The sequence below is a fragment of the Solea solea genome, chromosome 12, assembly GCF_958295425.1.
Source record: "Solea solea chromosome 12, fSolSol10.1, whole genome shotgun sequence".
Lineage (NCBI taxonomy): Eukaryota > Metazoa > Chordata > Actinopteri > Pleuronectiformes > Soleidae > Solea > Solea solea.
This window is the reverse complement of record NC_081145.1, coordinates 12,502,246-12,526,161: the sequence shown is the minus strand read 5'-3', so window position 1 is coordinate 12,526,161 and position 23,916 is coordinate 12,502,246. Positions and strand designations below refer to the sequence as shown.

Genomic DNA, 23,916 nt, shown 5'->3' with positions numbered 1-23,916 from the left:
ATATCCGTCTCACTTGTTTTTACTGATAAAAACCAAAGGATAACAAAAGGACTGTCTGAGTGCCAGCAGTAATAAATGTGCCTCTGTCGCAGGCAGCCAGCCCAATGTTAAAGTCTGAACGCAACACAAACCCCAGTTAACAATAGAAAAGTGTGACAGATAAGTATGAAAGAGCGGCCTTCACGTGGACAGCAGCTGCAAAGATTTCTACACAATTCTTCTCAGTCATTTTGAATAAATAGTGTGTAATATTAAAGATCTTAATGATTTTATAATATTTAAAATCTATTTAATTTCACTGTACAACACCGTTAATTAGTCAAAAACCTGTTGCTTACAAAATAATTCAGTCAATAGTTAAATTCTGTGTAGGCTGACATACAGTTCTTGGACAATAAAGCTGATTCTGACAATATACATGAGTTCATGGTGTTTAAAAAAATAGTACAGATTCAGTTTATTAAACTAAAAACACACGGTAGCCGAGTTTATCTATAAAACTGAGTCTTTACTTAATAAAACAATTTACAGATTGAACATTGCATAACATTCTTAAAATGCAGAATGGTCTTATTGTTATTATTATTATTTTTATTACCCATTTCAACAGAATTTGAACTCCAGCAGCTCTGAAGGTAAACTGCTATGTGATCAGATATGATGTCTTGCAACAGCAAAATGAACAACTTATTAAAAGAGCATTCTAAAGGGAAAACAGTATAAAGGTGCATCTTTGCTCAGGCCTGCCGTCCGTCTGTGTAATGGAAGGCACAGTGGATAACGCACATCCAGGCCATGAGTACTGTTGTCTCATCACCTGAAGAGTTTGTTCCAGAAGGATAAGAAGGTGGTGGAGTTGAAGGCACCGAGGACGACGAGCAGCAGAAGGTAGAGACTCATCATCACGGCAAAATGGTGACGCATGAACCAGGAGGACCTGTGGGAATGTCTGAAGAAAAACACAAGTACAGGCCGGTTTTTAAACCGTAGAACATGAAATGATGACCACACCAAATACACTCAGTTATGTATCAAACTGTAACACAAAGAAAATAACAGTCATATACTATATATCATGAAAAGAGCAGACAGGAAAATATACAGTACTGAGCAAAAATCTTTATGCATATATGTGGAAAATGCTGTAAAATAAGAACGCATTGAAAATAATTTATATTTGTGAAAAAAGTATATTTTTTACATTTGTCACAATAATATAGTGAAACACAAATATTTTGGTCAGGATAATCCTGACAGGAAATGTTCATAGTGTCCCATCCCTAATAACTCATACAGTACAATCCTCTATTTCATGGATCTTACCTGGACAGGTGCCTTTTCTGAGAGTAAACAAGCAGGTACTTGACTCTCAGAAGCTGATTGTTGGTGACTACAAAGTATTTCTGTGGTACGTCCCCCCCTTCACTGTTCCTCGCCCTGGAGCGCTGACGGTCAACGATTTCAGAATCTGAATGTGAGAAATGAGTTGTTTTAATAAGCAGCAGCAATTATTATGCTCACAGGCACCAAATGCTTTATATCCTACATCCTCACATGGGGCACACACCTTTTTTCTTCACCTGGCACTTGACATCCGGGTGATCGATGACTTCACACAAGGCAACACAGCTCAGCAGTGGACCCAGGAGACTTTCTGACCAGCCACTGCTGTGGGGGCTGTAGAGCACAGCCATGCTGAGGTCACTGGTGAGGTAGGTCCCCTCTCCAAACACTGAGTTCTACACATACAATAAAGAAAATGCACCGAAGAGATGGAAGTTTACACTTTAGTCAGAAACAACCAGACTTGTCCAAAATCCACCTGCAGCTGACCTTGTTGAGGTGACAGTGCAGCCCATTGTAAATGATTGAGTGAAAGTTCTCCAGGCGACTCCCGTGGAACGCATAGAAGACATCGCGTCCAGCCCTCGTCCTCTCAAACCTGGCATTCAGCAGATCACAGTACTCCAACTCAAAGAGGAAGTCTGGAGCAGGTGCAGAAATCCCTTCATTTTCTGTCAGGTTGCAAAGTCTGGCAAACTGGTGGAGAATCAAAAGAAACATACTGTCAGACTGTCTGTGTAGATGCATTAATGGCAGTTATTTAAGGGCCGACCGTAATGCATTGTTATTGCATATTAATTGTGTGTCAGTGCTGGGGGTGAGAAATAATACTGCTACTGTACCTCTTCTTTCTGTAGTGTCTTCACAGCAAAACTGTTTGAGGAGAGAATCCAGTGGGTGAGAGCCAGATGATGATCGCCCTCTCCAGGTCTCAGTCTCACCAACTCTCTTACACCAGGCAATGACTTCACATCTGCCAACTATAGAGCAACATCACCTTTGTTATGCTACAAACCTCTCTGAAGTACGTCCTTATTATCAGTGTGTCTGAAACTGAGTCATCATCTCTGCATTAATGTCAACATCACATATTCGTGTATTATTCAGATAATAGATATTATTATTCCGACTGTGTTCAGTGAAGAAGCATGTGTCCACTTTATGAGGAAACACCTATATCATTGCCTTAACATCCCTTTCAATGTTCATATCTTTGAATTTTATGACATTGTCGTAAATATGTCAAATAAAGTGTAACTGAGGTGTTGGTCTTCTTCATCTTCTTCTAACTACTTGACTTATCTACCTCTTAAATCATTCAAAGAGACAGTTTCATATTTTCACTTTAATAGACTTTCTTCACGTTCACACTGCCACCTTTAACAGCACAGTACTGCCACCAAGTGAATGTGCTTCATGTCACCACAATCTCACTGTGTGCTTGTGCAGCCTCAGTAAAACGCTATTGAATAATATTATATTTAAAATCAAAAGTTGTTATAAATGTTGATTAAAACGCCATTATCTCTTGAAATCTCCTACCAGCTCCTCAAAGTCCTTATTGCCACCACTTATATATCTTGGGGGGAAGGGTCTGAGCAAAGAGTCTCTCTTGTAGTTCTGTGCAGCAGCGACAAACAGGCTGCAGCGAAGGTCTGCTGCCACCGGGTCTCTGTGCAGACAGGAGCACACCAGCTCTCTGACGGCTTCAGGTGGGAGCGGAGGCTGCATTCCCAGCACTGCAAACAGAGGCGATAAGATATGACATCAGAACAGCTACACATTAAGTATGATGTTAAGAGCACAATGAACACCTCAGGACAACATATTATATATATATATAATGCAATTAACACCACAAATTATCTAGGTCCATTGGTCCATGGCGAGTCCATTTGCATAGCGCTGAACAATATATTGAAAATGTACCGTCATTGCATTATCAATGTACGCAATATTCTTAATAAGATACATACTGCACATATGACACAGAGATTGAAATTGAAATGTAGAATGTCCTTTGTGCTAGTTTTGTGCCTACTTAACATAAAGGTAGACAACTGCTTTTGTTTATATTATTCCACCATTTTCTCTCAATACATTACAGCAGCCGAGCACACTCTACTGAAATAATTTCAAAATAAAAGTGTTTATTTTGAAATGGAACAATTTGTAGTTCACAATAAACAACAATATCCATGATGCAAAATTAATCTGTAAATAAAAGACATAGGAAAATAATTATAATTTGATATTGAGCAGCAGGCCGTATGAAATCACAAGTTTAAGACCTCTGATTTACAGTATATCCTGATTTCGGTTGTTTGTATGTACTTGTGCCATAGTCACTGGACAAAACAATTTCCCTACAGGGATAAATAAAGTACCTACCTACCTAATTATGTAAACAATGTTTGAAGGGGGCATTAAAATGCTCTAAGGTGGCCATGTTTGTCAATAATACCATACTGTTAGAATGGAGAGAATACTCTAAGCAGAAAAACGTTGACAATGTAAACCTACATTATTTATCGCAAATCATATCAGTATCTCATCATCCAACAACTTTACCACATAACACAAGTTTATAATCTCACATTTCCAGCCCTGACCAACTATTAACTGGAAAACAAAACATACTTTTAAAAAAGAGTGCAGCAAAGTGTCACAAGCATGATTCATGAATTCATGTTTTTGGATAAGATAATGAATGATGTTTCGATTTTACGTTGTAATCCGGATAATCACAAAAAATATGCTCCAGAACCACAGCTTTACACTAAATTTACAGTACAAAGTGCCATAAAAAGCCGCAGTAAAAGTCCGTGAAGCAGAATTTCGTCAAATATAACTTCGAGTGCAATGATTGTGATGAGTGAGGGCTGTGTGTGACACGTTTAACGTTAGCAAACATCAGTGATGTGGCTGTCCACTGGTGAACACTATGAGGGTTGATGTTATGCTAACATTAGCTACAACAAGTGCACAGCTGGCCTATCCTTCGCTGAGTAACGTCAACGAAAACAAATACACACTCTGTTGCAAAACCGTAGGATCGTGGAAGTTTCACAAACACACCCGAGACACGTCTCGCCTGAAAGAAATGTAGTTTTATATGATCATTTGTCGTTACCTTCAGTTTAGCTCAACTCATAACACCACAGGAAGCGCTAAGGAGAGCTCAGCTGTAGCACTGATGTGTTCAGGTGCCGTAAAAAAATCGGAAATGTATTTTCGCGCAGGTGTGAACACGAACGGAGATAATTAAACTGTTGAATGGAAAAAGAAAGAGTCGCGTCAGTGTGTAAATACATGAGTTACTTTGACGTCAAAAACGTCAAAGTCTACGTTATCTCCACCCCGTTCTACGATTGCGAGCCATGGAGACGTTAACATTTTGAGAATAAATTAACGCAGCATTCACTCCATAGGACTCCACTCCACATCGTATTGTCCATATTTCATTATATTATGTTGATTTTATGCGCACAACGTATACATGCTTGTTGACACAGTTTGTAGTCTGGATTAAACGTCCTTCGTCGCTTGTTTTTTGTGTCTCTGCTGTGTGTTTAACAGTGGAACAAGAAACATGTCACATCTGCCTGTTACTTTCAGCACAGTGGACAGTATCACTGCGGGGGCGGAGCTTGGTGAACCACGTATTCTGATTCAAACCAGCAACAAATCCTATCTTTTTTTCCAGGGGCCCCGGTTCTACCCGGGCGGGTACGTCCAGCGTAAAGGCATGTACAGGGTTGCCAGGTCCGCGGTTTTCCGTAAAATTCGGATGCCTCTGAAATGTTGAGTTGAGCAGACTATGTTGTTCACACTAAATGCATATTTGACATAAACAATTAAAAAAAAAATGTGTATGTGTAAAAAAAACCGTTTATCTCTAAACAGCGACATTGCCTGAATTGATCAATAAACCCTCCTAAATGTAACACAGCTTTTTTGGGGGGGCTGGTTTTGATTTGATCAGTGGTCTGCGTTTGTCAAGCAGACCTGGCAACCCTGGCTATGTGCGTAAAGAAAAGAACTCACGTGACCTTCCCAATTCCATCATTTGAGGAATATACGACAGTTATTTGTCTCGCTAAACCTCGGCGTTGTTTACTTCCTGCAGCGCGCTTTAACGCAGATTATTAATCCGTATGATGGTCTGTAAACGAACAGAGGGATTCTAGCGACATTCACGGACCGATCAGGTGGGTAAGGCGTTTCAATCGCTGCATTTTCATTCATTACACCGCATCCAGGGCCGACGACTGAGGCGGGATATTATTATTATTATTTTTTTTTTTCCTGTGTAAAACTGTTTTATCTGGCTCCGATTTAAAAACGTGGTTGTGTGTCTTTGACTTGATCTATGTGTGGATGATGAAGGCGAGGCACATACAGACAGATGTGTCGTACCGCACAGGCTGAAGGACGCTTCTCCATCGTCTGTGTGTGTGATCACGATGCTCTATGTGTGTGTGTGTGTGTCCTGCTGCTGCAGCATCACTGACATCCGCACATTTAAAACACTCTGACGATCATAATACATGAAATCATCAGAGACCTGTGTGATTTAATTTCCATTCCCCGTGTATGGGTGTGTGTGTGTGTGTGTGTCGGTAGATTGCCCTGTATAAGGCGTAAAGATGTCCTTCACAGCTACAGGCTAAAATGCCCCACATTCACCATCATGGGCTTTGAAATGTGGTCAAATAATCTGGGGAAAATGTTTTCATAACCGTCGACAGCCAACCTTTATGGTGCAAAGACAAATAAAAGAGCTCTATGATAGCGCAGCCTTGTGGCTGGCCGTCAGCACACATATGCTACACTCATAGGTTATGCTTATTTTAGGCCACACTCCACTGAGCTCATAGTGAAAGGATGAGACGATATACGATAATCTCGCGTATCGTGACAACAAAGCACTGATAATAAAATGGGAATTTCAGGATAATTGTAGTTGGGGAAATTATTAATATGACTTGTAAATGCTGTGTAGCTGCTAAAACATAATGTCCTAGTGTTTTATTTTGAAGAACTAGGAACTATGAGCTTCTCGCCATACGATAATGCATAATGCCAGGGCAAACATCAATACTTTAATTAATAAATTAACGCGCTTTAATGTAAACGGTTAGACAGTTTCACTCGCCAGGCGTCGCTACTTCATGTCGCCTTGTGGTGGCGCTGCTCAAATGAATGAGGGAAACCTCGGCAAAAGTTACCTGACCGAGGAAGAGGGAGTTTACGGTGAGATCGTGACAGTTAAGAGATGCTCCATCCACGTTCAATACATAGACTTTATGCACTTTGTTCTTTATCTTGTGGATAAATAGAGAAATCCTGCACTTTTAACTTTTCACACACATTTTGTTTTTGTCAGATATTGTGATGTATCGCTATATTATTGTCTTGCAATATTTTGATTATTACAGAATTGTTGTATCATGATATTATTGGTATCATGGACCATGTATCACGTATCGTATCTTGAGGTACCGTGTGATTCCCACACCTTTTTTTTAATAACTATTTAAGATTCTTGTAATGATTTTTGATATCAATATTTATATATATATATACAGTATATATATATATATATATATATATATATATATATATATATATATATATATCATCTTCTAAAATATCTTGGATACAAACTAAATGATGAGTAGAGTTTCTTAGAAAATATATAATTGAAAGCTTTTGAATTGTCATTATGGATTCAGAATAATCATGATGTGAGATTTTCATATCAACCCATCCATGTGTAATTCATCATGTTGTTCATAAATAAATGATGCATTACTATGTGACAGCACCTTTAATCAGATCACATGTGGATTCAGTGTGTGCGTGCCAGGTTTATGAGTTTGCACCTATAAAAACCGCCCTGTTGTTTACAGGTTTGTTTTTAAGGAAAGCTGATATTGAAGTCTGTTTGGAAGTGAAGGAACACACTGAGCGGTCATTATGGCAGGTAAGTTTTCCACTCCTTTCAGCTGTGTTGCTTAAATCAACCGATTTATGCTTCTCAATCTTACAGCTGTCTTGTCTTGAACACTTTCTGAATTCCCTGTGAACAGCTGTGCTGAACTGCATCTTTGTATTCCAGAAAACAACTTTCCTCCTCTTCCTCGCTTCATTCCCCTCAAGCCATGTTTTTACCAAGATTTCAATGAGATCCCAGACCAGCGTCGCACCATGTGCAAAAGGCTCTATTACCTATGGATCTGTAAGTGTTCCTCCAGCTCAAAGTCTGTGTGTGTGTGTGTGAGCTGCCGACCTGCAGAACAGTACAATAACCAAACTACCTACTACATGTTGTGTTGCTCACATGATGGTTAACCTATGCACTCCTTCTGACTCTCACACTGTTTTGCCATAAATATTATGATTGTCCAGCGTCAGTCGCTCCAGTAAAGCTGTGAGACCAGACTGACTGGTCACACCGCTTCATGTCACAGAGCAATTTCCATCTGTTTTTAGCATTTATTCAAGTGTAAATTTACATAAAACTTGAAATATGAAACATAAAACTTCTAAATTCACATTATTTGCCACTGTTTTGGTCACTATTTCAACATAAATCGTGACAAAGGCAAATGTGTGCATACTATAAATGCTCTGACTATTTTACTGCCATTTCTGTATCGCCTAATGTTGTTTTGAAAACAGTGAACCAGACATTTCAAAGAAATGTTTGATAAATCCATCACAACTTCATTTTATGAAAAATAAATATCTTAAGTTACATTTATTTTGCAAGCCATTTGTGGGTCTTAATACATGTGTGCTGTTTTTGTCCTGGCGTAGAACAAATAACTAATCATAAACGAATACTAATGCAGAAGATCTTAATAGTAACAGTATTTGTAATGTGTCAATCTGGGATATAAATACATAAAACGGCATAGCATCTTTTTCTTTTTCCTTTTGAAACTAAGAATGTAAGTCTGATTTAAAAACTACATGTGCTAAATAAATCATAGTTCCTGTTTATGTTAAGATGTAGCTTGACTTAGACATGACCTGACTGTGATTAAATAAAACATGTTTGGGTCATTTCTCTTCTCGTCTGTGATGCTAACAGTGAATAGTGCCACACTAGCCTTTAATCTGATCGGCTGCCTGGCGTGGATGTGTGGAGGCGGTGGAGCGACCAACTTTGGTATGGCCATCCTGTGGCTCATCCTCTTCACCCCCTGCTCCTACGTCTGTTGGTTTAGGCCCATCTACAAGGCCTTCAAGTAAGAGGAGTCTCGCCTGATCCTTCACGGCAGCTGTTTCTCGCTGAATCACATCAAATATAATGTCGATTATCTCTCTCTCTCTGTGCAGGACTGACAGCTCTTTCAACTTCATGGCGTTCTTCTTCGTCTTCATGGCCCAGGTGGTGATCAGTATCATCCAGACTGTTGGCATTCCAGGTTGGGGGGTGTGGTAAGGACTATTTCACTCATTAAATAACATTGTCCATTTTTAAGTAGATAGTTTTCAGTTCCGTGTTACTTGTCGTTCCAAAGTTCTTCATAGGTGTTGAGATGGTCTTACATCTGGTGACCCTGAAGATTGTAGCATGTGGTTGATAATTTACTATTTATGTTTTTAATTCTCTTTTACCTCCTGTATTTTAGTATTAGCATTTCAGTCTCCAGTGTTTTCCCTTCACGGCTGCTTGTGTGTGTTCCATGTATATGTTTCCTCACTTCCTTTCATATCTTCTTTTCCTCACTTCTTACTTCTTCATTTCCTCACTTCTCCTTCCTTCACTTCTCCACTTCTTCTGTGCTGGCTGAAACTGTTGTTGGGTGGGCTGCTTTCTTTGTTTAGGTTTTTTAGGGTTCGAGCAACAAGGTTGCAAGAACCCTATTGAAATGCAAAAGATTATTATTAGGGTTCGAGCAACAAGGTTGCAAGAAACCTATTGAAACTGAAAGGATTATTATTAGGGTTCGAGCAACAAGGTTGCAAGAACCCTATTGAAACTGGAAGGATTATTAGGGTTCGAGCAACAAGGTTGCAAGAACCCTATTGAAATGCAAAAGATTATTATTATTATTATTATTATTATTATTCCTAAAAGTAAATCGCATTTTTGAGGCCTTTCCCATACCCCAAAACTCACAGATTTTTGTGACCGCATCAATCGTGGTGTAAATTTACGTCTGAAAGTCGTTCGGGGAAAATGCGTGGAAAATTGGAAGTGGGAGGGGCTAAAAAGTCACGCAAAAAACTTCTATTAGGTCAACTCATGTCGGGTTTAACGTAAGTGAACGAAACTTGGTACACACGTTCATTAGGTGGGGACGGTCAAAAAAGTCGATGACGACTTTCCCGTGAAACCTACAGGAAATCCGCCATCTTGGGTTGATTGGCGATTTTTTGGCGATTTTGGCGAATTCGCAGCAATGGTATTTGAACTAACTCCTCCTAGAGTTTTCGTGCGATCACCTTCAAACTTGGTGAGGTCCCTGTGGACCAGTTGAGGAGCTCACGGTATCAAAAGTTTTTTCAAATGTCGCATGGCGCACGAGATAGGGGGCGGCAAAGTTCGTGATGATTCTGATGTTTCGCATCAGAAAAAAAAAACTCTTATAACTTTGCGATGGAAGGTCCGATCCGAACCAAACTTGCTATGATTGATGATGGGCCATGGCTGAAGACGTCTATGAAAAAACGGTGAAGTTTGAAAACAGCGCCTCCTTGTGGTGAAAGAAAATACACAAAAAAAAAGTTTTTTTACGATTTCGGGAATAACTTTTACACAGATAATCGTACCGCACTCAAAATTGGTGACAACAGTCAAAACACATGGTAGATGATGCGTGATCAATATGACGACAAATCGTTTAACGGTGTTGCCATGGCAACGACGCAAAGTCGGATTTTTGGGACAAAAAATCAAACTGCTACAACTTCGTGAATCCTGGTCCGATCTGAACCAAACTTGCTAGGATTGATGATAGTCCGGCCCTAAAGACGTCTATATGAAAATATTAAATTTCGAAAACAGCGCCCCCTGGTGACAGTAGACAATATGACAGCTTGTATTTCAATTATCTCCTCCTAGAGCTTTTGTGTGATCACCTTCAAACTTGGTGAGATCAATGTGGACGAGTTGAGCATCAAAAGTTATCAAAAGCTTTTTAAAATATTGTATGGCGTACGAGATAGGGGGCGCCAAAATTGGAGATAATAATAATTTTTCACAACAGACAATGAAACTCTTATAACTTCGCGATGGAAGGTCTGATCCCAACCAAACTTGCTATAGTTGATGATGGTTAGTTGCTGAAGACGACTATGTTGCTGAAACGGTACATTTTGAAAACAGCACCTCCTGGTGGTGGTAGAAAATTCTAAAAAAACAAACTGTTACAACTTTGCCAATCCTGGTCCGATCTGAACCAAACTTGCAAGGATTGATGACAGTCCGGCCCTGAACACGTCTATATGAAAATATTCATTTTCAAATACAGCGCCCCCTGGTGACAGCAGACAGAATTACATTTATAGTTTTTGATGCTGCTCCAACAGGGATTGTTGTATCCACTTGAAACTTAGTATGTGGGACCCCAGACCCTTCCTCAAAATGTCCGTAAAAGGTCACCTCCCTACAGGAAGTGGAACGCCCGAAACAGGAAGTAAAGTCTTACATTGTCCGATTGACACGAAACTAGATATGTGAGTTACTGGACCTTCCCTGAACATGTTTACGGAGACGCCGTTGACCAAACAGGAAGTCGGCCATTTTAAACAGGAAGTGCCCTCTAACTTTGCCGTACGTTGTCCGATCTGCACAAAACCTTATATGTGACACCAGGGACCTGTCCTGAGCATGTCCGTAAAAGGTCACCTCCCTACAGGAAGTGGAACGCCCGAAACAGGAAGTAAAGTCTTACATTGTCCGATCTGAACAAAACTTGATATGTAAGACAAGGGAACTTCCCTGAACACGTTTCCGGAGACGAACAGGAAGTTGGCCATTTTAAACAGGAAGTGCCCTCTAACTTTGTCGTACGTTGTCCGATTTGCACGAAACCTTTCATGTGACACCAGGGACCTGTCCTGAGCATGTCTGCAAGAGATGACCTCCCAACAGGAAGTGGAATGCCCGAAACAGGAAGTCAACTCTAAGATTGTCCGATCTGCACAAAACTTGATATGTAAGACAAGGGAAGTTCCCTGAACACGTTTACGGACACGCACTTGACCGAACAGGAAGTCTGCCATTTTAAACAGGAAGTGCCCTATAACTTTGCCATACGTTGCCCGATCCCCCTCGAAATTTGGAACGACGTATGCGGGGACACCGCTGAAAATAACTAGTACTGAAAATAACTAGTACTGAAAATAACTAGTACCGCGCGCGGTGAATGAACGGGTGAGAGCGCGAGGCACGCGGGGAGCCGTGGCACACGGCGACCCGCGTGGGTCGGCTCGAACCCGTTCAGAACCGCGCGCGGTACTAGTTATTTTTATTATTATTATTATTATTATTCTTATTATTCCTTAAAGTAAATCGCCTTTTTGAGGCCTTTCCCATACCCCAAAACTCACAGATTTTTGTGACCGCATCAATCGTGGTGTAAATTTACGTCTGAAAAAGGTTCGGGGAATGTGCGTCAAAAATTGAATGTGGGAGGGGCCAATAAGTGCGGCGCCACCTGTCCAAATTCACCATGACCAACACAATTATCGCACATGCACGAAATTCGGTACACATGTGTAGTGGGTCAGGATGAAGAAAAAATTACATTATGACCATGATCCAAACCCAACAGGAAATCCGCCATCTTGGGTTGATTGGCGATTTTTTGGCGATTTTGGCGAATTCGCAGCAATGGTATTTGAACTAACTCCTCCTAAAGTTTTCGTGCGATCGCCTTCAAACTTGGTGAGGTCCCTGTGGACCAGTTGAGGAGCTCACGGTATCAAAAGTTTTTTCAAATGTCGCATGGCGCACGAGATAGGGGGCGGCAAAGTTCGTGATGATTCTGATGTTTCGCATCAGGAAAACAAAACTCTTATAACTTTGCGATGGAAGGTCCGATCCGAACCAAACTTGCTATGATTGATGATGGGCCATGGCTGAAGACGTCTATGAAAAAACGGTGAAGTTTGAAAACAGCGCCTCCTTGTGGTGAAAGAAAATACACAAAAAAAAAGTTTTTTTACGATTTCGGGAATAACTTTTACACAGATAATCGTACCGCACTCAAAATTGGTGACAACAGTCAAAACACATGGTAGATGATGCGTGATCAATATGACGACAAATCGTTTAACGGTGTTGCCATGGCAACGACGCAAAGTCGGATTTTTGGGACAAAAAATCAAACTGCTACAACTTCGTGAATCCTGGTCCGATCTGAACCAAACTTGCTAGGATTGATGACAGTCCGGCCCTAAAGACGTCTATATGAAAATATTCAATTTCGAAAACAGCGCCCCCTGGTGACAGCAGACAATATGACAGCTTGTATTTCAATTATCTCCTCCTAGAGCTTTTGTGCGATCACCTTCAAACTTGGTGAGATCAATGTGGACGAGTTGAGCATCAAAAGTTATCAAAAGCTTTTTAAAATATTGTATGGCGTACGAGATAGGGGGCGCCAAAATTGGAGATAATAATAATTTTTCATAACAGACAATGAAACTCTTATAACTTCGCGATGGAAGGTCTGATCCCAACCAAACTTGCTATAGTTGATGATGGTTAGTTGCTGAAGACGACTATGTTGCTGAAACGGTACATTTTGAAAACAGCGCCTCCTGGTGGTGGTAGAAAATTCTAAAAAAACAAACTGTTACAACTTTGCTAATCCTGGTCCGATCTGAACCAAACTTGCAAGGATTGATGACAGTCCGGCCCTGAACACGTCTATATGAAAATATTCATTTTCAAATACAGTGCCCCCTGGTGACAGCAGACAGAATTACATTTATAGTTTTTGATGCTGCTCCAACAGGGATTGTTGTATCCGCTTGAAACTTAGTATGTGGGACCCCAGACCCTTCCTCAACATGTCCGTAAAAGGTCACCTCCCTACAGGAAGTGGAACACCCGAAACAGGAAGTAAAGTCTTACATTGTCCGATTGACACGAAACTAGATATGTGAGTTACTGGACCTTCCCTGAACATGTTTCCGGAGACGCCGTTGACCGAACAGGAAGTCGGCCATTTTAAACAGGAAGTGCCCTCTAACTTTGCCGTACGTTGTCCGATCTGCACAAAACCTTATATGTGACACCAGGGACCTGTCCTGAGCATGTCCGTAAAAGGTCACCTCCCTACAGGAAGTGGAACGCCCGAAACAGGAAGTAAAGTCTTACATTGTCCGATTTGAACAAAACTTGATATGTAAGACAAGGGAACTTCCCTGAACACGTTTCCAGAGACGAACAGGAAGTTGGCCATTTTAAACAGGAAGTGCCCTCTAACTTTGCCGTACGTTGTCCGATTTGCACGAAACCTTATATGTGACACCAGGGACCTGTCCTGAGCATGTCTGCAAAAGATGACCTCCCAACAGGAAGTGGAATGCCCGAAACAGGAAGTAAACTCTAAGATTGTCCGATCTGCACAAAACTTGATATGTAAGACAAGGGAAGTTCTCTGAACACGTTTACGGACGCGCATTTGACCGAACAGGAAGTCGGCCATTTTAAACAGGAAGTGCCCTATAACTTTGCCATACGTTGCCGCGATCCCCCCCGAAATTTGGATCGACATGCACGGGGACGCCGCTGAAAATAACTAGTACTGAAAATAACTAGTACTGAAAATAACTAGTACCGCGCGCGGTGAATGAACGGGTGAGAGCGCGAGGCACGCGGGGAGCCGTGGCACACGGCGACCCGCGTGGGTCGGCTCGAACCCGTTCAGAACCGCGCGCGGTACTAGTTATTTTTATTAGGGTTCGAGCAACAAGGTTGCAAGAAACCTATTGAAACTGGAAGGATTATTAGGGTTCGAGCAACAAGGTTGCAAGAAACCTATTGAAACTGGAAGGATTATTATTATTATTATTATTCTTATTATTCCTTAAAGTAAATTGCCTTTTTGAGGCCTTTCCCATACCCCAAAACTCACAGATTTTTGTGACCGCATCAATCCTGGTGTAAATTTACGTCTGAAAAAGGTTCGGGGAATGTGCGTCGAAAATTGAATGTGGGAGGGGCCAATAAGTGCGGCGCCACCTGTCCAAATTCACCATGACCAACACAAATATCGCACATGCACGAAATTCGGTACACATGTGTAGTGGGTCAAGATGAAGAAAAAATTACATTATGACCATGATCCAAACCCAACAGGAAATCCGCCATCTTGGGTTGATTGGCGATTTTTTGGCGATTTTGGCGAATTCGCAGCAATGGTATTTGAACTAACTCCTCCTAGAGTTTTCGTGCGATCACCTTCAAACTTGGTGAGGTCCCTGTGGACCAGTTGAGGAGCTCACGGTATCAAAAGTTTTTTCAAATGTCGCACGGCGCACGAGATAGGGGGCGGCAAAGTTCGTGATGATTCTGATGTTTCGCATCAGAAAAACAAAACTCTTATAACTTTGCGATGGAAGGTCCGATCCGAACCAAACTTGCTACCATTGATGATGGGCCATGGCTGAAGACGTCTATGAAAAAACGGTGAAGTTTGAAAACAGCGCCTCCTTGTGGTGAAAGAAAATACACAAAAAAAAAGTTTTTTTACGATTTCGGGAATAACTTTTACACAGATAATCGTACCGCACTCAAAATTGCTGACAACAGTCAAAACACATGGTAGATGATGCGTGATCAATATGACGACAAATCGTTTAACGGTGTTGCCATGGCAACGACGCAAAGTCGGATTTTTGGGACAAAAAATCAAACTGCTACAACTTCGTGAATCCTGGTCCGATCTGAACCAAACTTGCTAGGATTGATGATAGTCCGGCCCTAAAGACGTCTATATGAAAATATTAAATTTCGAAAACAGCGCCCCCTGGTGACAGTAGACAATATGACAGCTTGTATTTCAATTATCTCCTCCTAGAGCTTTTGTGCGATCACCTTCAAACTTGGTGAGATCAATGTGGACGAGTTGAGCATCAAAAGTTATCAAAAGCTTTTTAAAATATTGTATGGCGTACGAGATAGGGGGCGCCAAAATTAGAGATAATAATAATTTTTCATAACAGACAATGAAACTCTTATAACTTCGCGATGGAAGGTCTGATCCCAACCAAACTTGCTATAGTTGATGCTGGTTAGTTGCTGAAGACGACTATGTTGCTGAAACGGTACATTTTGAAAACAGCACCTCCTGGTGGTGGTAGAAAATTCTAAAAAAACAAACTGTTACAACTTTGCCAATCCTGGTCCGATCTGAACCAAACTTGCAAGGATTGATGACAGTCCGGCCCTGAACACGTCTATATGAAAATATTCATTTTCAAATACAGCGCCCCCTGGTGACAGCAGACAGAATTACATTTATAGTTTTTGATGCTGCTCCAACAGGGATTGTTGTATCCACTTGAAACTTAGTATGTGGGACCCCAGACCCTTCCTCAACATGTCCGTAAAAGGTCACCTCCCTACAGGAAGTGGAACGCCCGAAACAGGAAGTAAAGTCTTACATTGTCCGATTGACACGAAACTAGATATGTGAGTTACCGGACCTTCCCTGAACATGTTTACGGAGACGCCGTTGACCGAACAGGAAGTCGGCCATTTTAAACAGGAAGTGCCCTCTAACTTTGCCGTACGTTGTCTGATCTGCACAAAACTTTATATGTGACACCAGGGACCTGTCCTGAGCATGTCCTTAAAAGGTCACCTCTCTACAGGAAGTGGAACACCCGAAACAGGAAGTAAAGTCTTACATTGTCCGATTGACACAAAACTAGATATGTGAGTTACGGGACCTTCCCTGAACATGTTTCCAGAGACGAACAGGAAGTTGGCCATTTTAAACAGGAAGTGCCCTCTAACTTTGCAGTACGTTGTCCAATTTGCACGAAACCTTATATGTGACACCAGGGACCTGTCCTGAGCATGTCTGCAAAAGATGACCTCCCAACAGGAAGTGGAATGCCCGAAACAGGAAGTAAACTCTAAGATTGTCCGATCTGAACAAAACTTGATATGTAAGACAAGGGAAGTTCCCTGAACACGTATACGGACGCGCATTTGACCGAACAGGAAGTCGGCCATTTTAAACAGGAAGTGCCCTATAACTTTGCCATACGTTGCCCGACCCCCCTCGAAATTTGGAACGACATGCGCGGGGACGCCGCTGAAAATAACTAGTACTGAAAATAACTAGTACCGCGCGCGGTGAATGAACGGGTGAGAGCGCGAGGCACGCGGGGAGCCGTGGCACACGGCGACCCGCGTGGGTCGGCTCGAACCCGTTCAGAACCGCGCGCGGTACTAGTTATTATTATTATTCCTAAAAGTAAATCGCATTTTTGAGGCCTTTCCCATACCCCAAAACTCACAGATTTTTGTGACCGCATCAATCCTGGTGTAAATTTACGTCTGAAAGTCGTTCGGGGAAAATGCGTGGAAAATTGGAGGTGGGAGGGGCTAAAAAGTCACGCAAAAAACTTCTATTAGGTCAACTCATGTCGGGTTTAACGTACGTGAACGAAACTTGGTACACACGTTCATTAGGTGGGGACGGTCAAAAAAGTCGATGACGACTTTCCCGTGAAACCTACAGGAAGTCCGCCATCTTGGGTTGATTGGCGATTTTTTGGCGATTTTGGCGAATTCGCAGCAATGGTATTTGAACTAACTTCTCCTAGAGTTTTCGTGCGATCACCTTCAAACTTGGTGAGGTCCCTGTGGACCAGTTGAGGAGCTCACGGTATCAAAAGTTTTTTCAAATGTCGCACGGCGCACGAGATAGGGGGCGGCAAAGTTCGTGATGATTCTGATGTTTCGCATCAGAAAAAAAAAACTCTTATAACTTTGCGATGGAAGGTCCGATCCGAACCAAACTTGCTATGATTGATGATGGGCCATGGCTGAAGACGTCTATGAAAAAACGGTGAAGTTTGAAAACAGCGCCTCCTTGTGGTGAAAGAAAATACACAAAAAAAAAGTTTTTTTACGATTTCGGGAATAACTTTTACACAGATAATCGTACCGCACTCAAAATTGGTGACAACAGTCAAAACACATGGTAGATGATGCGTGATCAATATGACGACAAATCGTTTAACGGTGTTGCCATGGCAATGACGCAAAGTCGGATTTTTGGGACAAAAAATCAAACTGCTACAACTTCGTGAATCCTGGTCCGATCTGAACCAAACTTGCTAGGATTGATGATAGTCCGGCCCTAAAGACGTCTATATGAAAATATTAAATTTCGAAAACAGCGCCCCCTGGTGACAGCAGACAATATGACAGCTTGTATTTCAATTATCTCCTTCTAGAGCTTTTGTGCAATCACCTTCAAACTTGGTGAGATCAATGTGGACGAGTTGAGCATCAAAAGTTATCAAAAGCTTCTTAAAATATTGTATGGCGTACGAGATAGGGGGCGCCAAAATTGGAGATAATAATAATTTTTCATAACAGACAATGAAACTCTTATAACTTCGCGATGGAAGGTCTGATCCCAACCAAACTTGCTATAGTTGATGATGGTTAGTTGCTGAAGACGACTGTGTTGCTGAAACGGTACATTTTGAAAACAGCGCCTCCTGGTGGTGGTAGAAAATTCTAAAAAAACAAACTGTTACAACTTTGCCAATCCTGGTCCGATCTGAACCAAACTTGCAAGGATTGATGACAGTCCAGCCCTGAACACGTCTATATGAAAATATTCATTTTCAAATAGAGCGCCCCCTGGTGACAGCAGACAGAATTACATTTATAGTTTTTGATGCTGCTCCAACAGGGATTGTTGTATCCACTTGAAACTTAGTATGTGGGACCCCAGACCCTTCCTCAACATGTCCGTAAAAGGTCACCTCCCTACAGGAAGTGGAACGCCCGAAACAGGAAGTAAAGACTTACATTGTCCGATTGACACGAAACTAGATATGTGAGTTACTGGACCTTCCCTGAACATGTTTACGGAGACGCCGTTGACCGAACAGGAAGTCGGCCATTTTAAACAGGAAGTGCCCTCTAACTTTGCCGTACGTTGTCCGATCTGCACAAAACCTTATATGTGACACCAGGGACCTGTCCTGAGCATGTCCGTAAAAGGTCACCTCCCTACAGGAAGTGGAACGCCCGAAACAGGAAGTAAAGTCTTACATTGTCCGATCTGAACAAAACTTGATATGTAAGACAAGGGAACTTCCCTGAACACGTTTACGGAGACGAACAGGAAGTTGGCGATTTTAAACAGGAAGTGCCCTCTAACTTTGCCGTACGTTGTCCGATTTGCACGAAACCTTTTATGTGACACCAGGGACCTGTCCTGAGCATGTCTGCAAGAGATGACCTCCCAACAGGAAGTGGAATGCCCGAAACAGAAAGTAAACTCTAAGATTATCCGATCTGCACAAAACTTGATATGTAAGACAAGGGAAGTTCCCTGAACACGTTTACGTACACGCACTTGACCGAACAGGAAGTCTGCCATTTTAAACAGGAAGTGCCCTATAACTTTGTCATACGTTGCCCGACCCCCCTCGAAATTTGGAACGACATGCGCAGGGACGCCGCTGAAAATAACTAGTACTGAAAATAACTAGTACTGAAAATAACTAGTACTGAAAATAACTAGTACCGCGCGCGGTGAATGAACGGGTGAGAGCGCGAGGCACGCGGGGAGCCGTGGCACACGGCGACCCGCGTGGGTCGGCTCGAACCCGTTCAGAACCGCGCGCGGTACTAGTTATTTTCATATTTGATTGAGTTTCATTCAGATGTCACCTGACTGTATCCCAGGTAGAGAGCCTGACGTACAAATACTGATTACTAATATTTTTACACATTGTCCACGTATTATACTGCGTTATACTTGACACTAAGGCTTTCTTTTTGCGCTAGTAATATGAAGCATTACTTTTTACGTGTGAGGCCATTGCCCTTGAAAACATCTTCAAAAAGTGGCCCACATTCATTTAAAGGCACAGTGTGTAACAGTAGGATTTCAATATACACAATATTTGTTTGTATGCGTGTTTGTTTTTCACTTCGTATGGAGCTGACAGCTGTTTTCACTGGGCAAGCTTTGAAAACCTTTACAGTTTATACCACTGTGTTTTCGGTTCATTCTCTTGCACCAAACCTGTTTCAACAAAGTTTAAATGCTGTTAGCTTATGTTGCAGATATGGGGCCACAGGAAAATCATCAATACTGCATCATGTATTTATGCTTTGTCATGTGTGATGATGATATCTCTTTTGTTGCTTCCCCAGTGGCTGGCTGGCTACCATCACCTTCTTCAGCACCAATGTCGGCTCAGCTGTGGTGATGCTGATTCCCACCATCATGTTTACTGCGGTAGCCGTGCTCTCCTTCATCGCCCTCACAAAGGTGACTAACACAGTGCATGTCCACTTATTAGAATATAATAAAGAACAAATTCCACTAAACCTATTTTTATCCCTTCTCAGCGTGAGAAATGTCATGTGTGGTGTGAAGTACGCTGCGATATTACACGCGCGTTTGTTGTTATTTCCATGCTTCGATGCTGGCGTGATTAGATCAAGCAGTAGCCAAGAACACCACACATTACAACAAGGAAATCGACGCTGAAAACGGGCCGACGCGTTAGAATGTGCCAGCTAGAACCCTGAGCTCCTGTGAATTAATGAGCTGAAATTGCTGATCTTTTTTTATATATGGTCTTTAGTGCAGGAGAGTTTCCAAACTTCAAATTCCACATTTAAAAAAACGACCAAGGTTGACCAAAGTGCAGTACACAATGACGTCATTGAAAAAACTAAAATCAGTAAAAAACATAAAACGTTTGAAAAACGCTACAGAGCACAGTAAGAACATATAAAAGCAAAACAAACAAACAAAAACAATGGGAGTAAAAGTAGTCTTTTAAAGATGATTTAAAATGCTCAACAGTCTGGGAGCATCTACTGCCACTGCAAAGGCTCTGTCACCTCTGCTCTTTACCTTTGTTTTTGGGACTAACCTAAGCGGACTGGACTGTGTAGGTGCAGCAGTTCAGCCAGAAGTGATGTCCCTCATAATCTCAACTCCTGTTCTGAAGCGATTTGAACAGCGCCATGTTCAGGTTTTGGAAATTCATACTTGTCAACAGGCACCTGTTGGATAATACCAGTTGTCAGTCACACTGATGTCCAATGAGGATCTTTAAACCTCTTTAAATTTATAAAATTGACATCATGTCCATCAAGTCAGTGTTGAATCAGTGTTCAATACCTCACACAGCCACACTTTGAATACAGGAACTTTTTGAATCTCTACAAACTCGTTGTCAGTTACAAGGCTCGTGTGCTCTCTTTCACAGGTTCATAACTTCTACCGTGGTAGTGGTGGCAGCCTGGGCAAGGCCCAAGAGGAGTGGGCCACTGGGGCCTGGAAGAATCCCCACGTCCAGCAGGCAGCTCAGCAGGCTGCCATGGGAGCCGCTCAGGGAGCCATGCAGCCGAACCAGAACCAGTACTCAGCAGCTCCCACCTACAACTACGACGACCCAATGTAGGGCGAGGGGGGGGAGGGCAGCCTGCCGAGTGGGAGAGATATAAAAGGGATCAATTAAGAACACAATTCAGAATTAGGTGCCCTTCATTATAATGTGTAGGATGAGTTCATGAAGAGAAAAGTCATGTTTTTGGATGCGAATAATTCATTCAGTTCCCAGTTCAGTTAAGTCATTCCGTTATTAGAAAGTTGTTGTTTTTTTAAAATTATTTTTATTTTATGCTGCTCAGTTTTAGCTGGTCAATGTGAGTTGTGTTTAAATGGAGACGTATAATAATAATAATCCCCTGTGCTCCATGACTTCATTCAGGTGGATTTACAACACATGTAACTTTATATTTAATGTGTTTAAGGAACTATAACCGTGAAACATGTGTTTACTTTTCTTCAGCGATCAGGTCAACAAATGCTTGAACTAGTTACCGCACATGAAGAGATTCCCAGTTAAAGGAACGGTTCAACATTATGGGATTATGTGCAATTTACATTCTTGCTACTCTTAACCAATAAATATGAAAAACAAATAAAACAATGACTGCCCAAATCATATAAACAATAAACGAGCTTAACTAGTGATAATATGTTTATCAGTAATTAATTGGAGAGAGCTGTAGCTTCAGTATTCAGAAACGTTTTCTCTGTGGAGGGCAGCATTGCACGTCAAAATGATTATTATTATTATTAGAAGGAAAACTGTAGAGGTGCAGACAGATCTGTGCTGCATCCATTTAAACTGGAACTCATGATGCACCACTGGTATTCTGCTTCCTGTCTGGTTGTAGAAGCTCTTTATTTACCAAAAACTTGTAGTAAAACACTGAATTTATTGCCAAATGTGTCCCTGTAAGTTGGTATGTTGTAAGACATAAATTTAGGAGGATATTTTGATGTGAATATGGGCCCAGGTAAACTAAAGTTATATGTTGAAGAAGAGAAATTAAATTTGAACAAAATAAATGAATTAGACAATTTCTGCTGGAAATGTTTTTACCTGTGACATAGGTCTTACCTATAATAAGAAGTCATTAGCTTGACGCAGTGAAGAAACTTTCTTACAGTTCACATTTTGATGACCTGATTTTTTTGTTTTTTAATCCACACTTCTTTTTTTTACATTTCTCAGGAAATTTGTGATGGCTGGTTTTAAATTCTACCTTTAAAGCCCTTAAACGGTCGACGTTTTCTGGCTTTTGTCTCCTCTTTTCACCACTATTCCACCATCATGGGGGGCGCTTGGTTCCATCCAATCCTATGCGTTGAGCAGTTAAACGTCTTATTCCACGTTTGAAGTGAAGCACATGCAGTATTTAGGATTGCAGTTCTTTGGATAAAAAAAAACATTCCAAATCAAAACTGTACAGGTTACACGAGAGAGAAAAAACCAAAACACTCGCAGGTTGAACACACAGTAAATATTAGAATAATCATCGTTGTTGGCTGTCATAGCGTTGTATGAAGTGATGGACATTTCCCCCACTTCTTAACCCCTACATGTAAATGCTTAAATGGCTATACTTGTTTCTGGAGCTCTGGCCTCACTCCGCGTGTCATTTCGTGGCTATTGATGTTATTCCATGAGTTGGTGTGATATGACATGTATATAAAAGAAAGATAGAATATACAATTGCAAAAAATTGCCACTTATTTCTTGAAGACGTGATATTGAAAGAGAGAGAATATTTGTGTGTGTGTGTGTGTGCGTACCTTGTGAGGCCCTACGGGTTTATGTTTCTTTCTTTCTTTCAGTTAAAAGGTGAAGTCACTTTAAACTCTTCAAGATTCAGTAGTTGGTTATTGCAGTAATATACAGTATTAGACTTGAAACAGATGTGAAGATACGTATTTGAATGCTCGTTATTTCCGATCCTGTGAGTCGTCTCGTCTGATTGTGATGGTGTGGTGTTTAATAGTTATTTGTTTCGCTTTTTTTTATATCAACCTTATGTTTTTTTGTGTGGTTTTCTTTGAAGAAGCGCGCGTGTGTGTGTGTGTGTGTGTGAAGTACGTGTTTACTGTGTCTCTCCGTGGCTCTGGGTAATCAGATCTTTGAAGGTGTTTTGTTAATTCTATCATTTTTAATCAGTGTTTTGCGCTGGGTCACCTGCTGACAGTGCAAGCGTCCTTCACCGTGTGACTCACCGTGTAGCAATACGAACATGACATATTTAACAGTAGAGTTAATAGTGGGGTCCTGTTGTGCAGGCCTCACATATACACACGCACTTGTTATGAATTAGAGGAATGGGGCCTTTTTCGCTCTCTTCTGTTGGACAACACTTAGTATAATTTTACAATTAGGTAACATTTTCACCAGCAGATGCATATACAGTAGTTAGGAAATACAACCCTAAAAATCATCCACATGCTCAAATGAAGATGGACAGAGAAGTTTTCTCTCGAGGCGGCAGCGAGTTAGAAGTATGAGCTTCCTGTCGTATGTACATACAGCACCGTGACCGTGTTTATGGACATTTTATGGACATCTTCAGCGCGCCGGGGAGATTATACTCTCTGCTTCACATTCCTGTTTCAAAGCTTCTTGACAGCCATTTCCACTCGACCTTCCCCGCGTTCCCCATATGTGACGTGTGTTGTTGGATATGTATTTATCATGTACTATAAATAAGTAGATATGAATATATAATGACTTAACGATGGGGTAAATATTTGCCATTGATATACACTCTCAGTAGGAACATGCTCTAATTAGGTGAATGAAACATTTCAGGAGGCTGTGTCTCCATTAGTGGAGTAAATGAGGAATACATTTTTGTGTATTACTTTTTGTATTATTTGGTCTTACCCTAAGAGATAATAAATAGTTCTTGTTGCATCTTCTTTTGTCCTTTAATAACTTTGCTTTTATCTTTATCTCTGTCTTAAATCCAGAATCCAAAAAACGTCAGTGCTTGTT

The 23,916-nt window shown here is 41.2% G+C and overlaps 2 protein-coding genes across 2 annotated transcripts; one reads left to right on the top strand and one right to left on the bottom strand.

Annotated features, from left to right (window-relative positions):
* Window positions 1-487: 487 nt before the first annotated feature.
* On the bottom strand, window positions 488-4,649 carry parp16 (poly (ADP-ribose) polymerase family, member 16). Its single transcript, XM_058645670.1, has 7 exons — window positions 4,478-4,649; window positions 2,887-3,083; window positions 2,187-2,324; window positions 1,834-2,040; window positions 1,568-1,739; window positions 1,324-1,468; window positions 488-949 (listed from the first exon to the last, which is right to left on the bottom strand). Exons 2-7 carry the CDS (start codon window positions 3,073-3,075, stop codon window positions 814-816), a joined length of 987 nt encoding a protein of 328 aa, XP_058501653.1. The 5' UTR covers window positions 3,076-3,083; window positions 4,478-4,649; the 3' UTR covers window positions 488-813.
* Window positions 4,650-5,372: 723 nt separating this feature from the next.
* On the top strand, window positions 5,373-23,840 carry scamp5a (secretory carrier membrane protein 5a). The gene is made up of 7 exons (XM_058646093.1): window positions 5,373-5,555; window positions 7,260-7,333; window positions 7,469-7,588; window positions 8,447-8,603; window positions 8,695-8,796; window positions 19,739-19,856; window positions 20,809-23,840. Exons 2-7 carry the CDS (start codon window positions 7,327-7,329, stop codon window positions 21,001-21,003), a joined length of 699 nt encoding a protein of 232 aa, XP_058502076.1. The 5' UTR covers window positions 5,373-5,555; window positions 7,260-7,326; the 3' UTR covers window positions 21,004-23,840.
* Window positions 23,841-23,916: the final 76 nt, after the last annotated feature.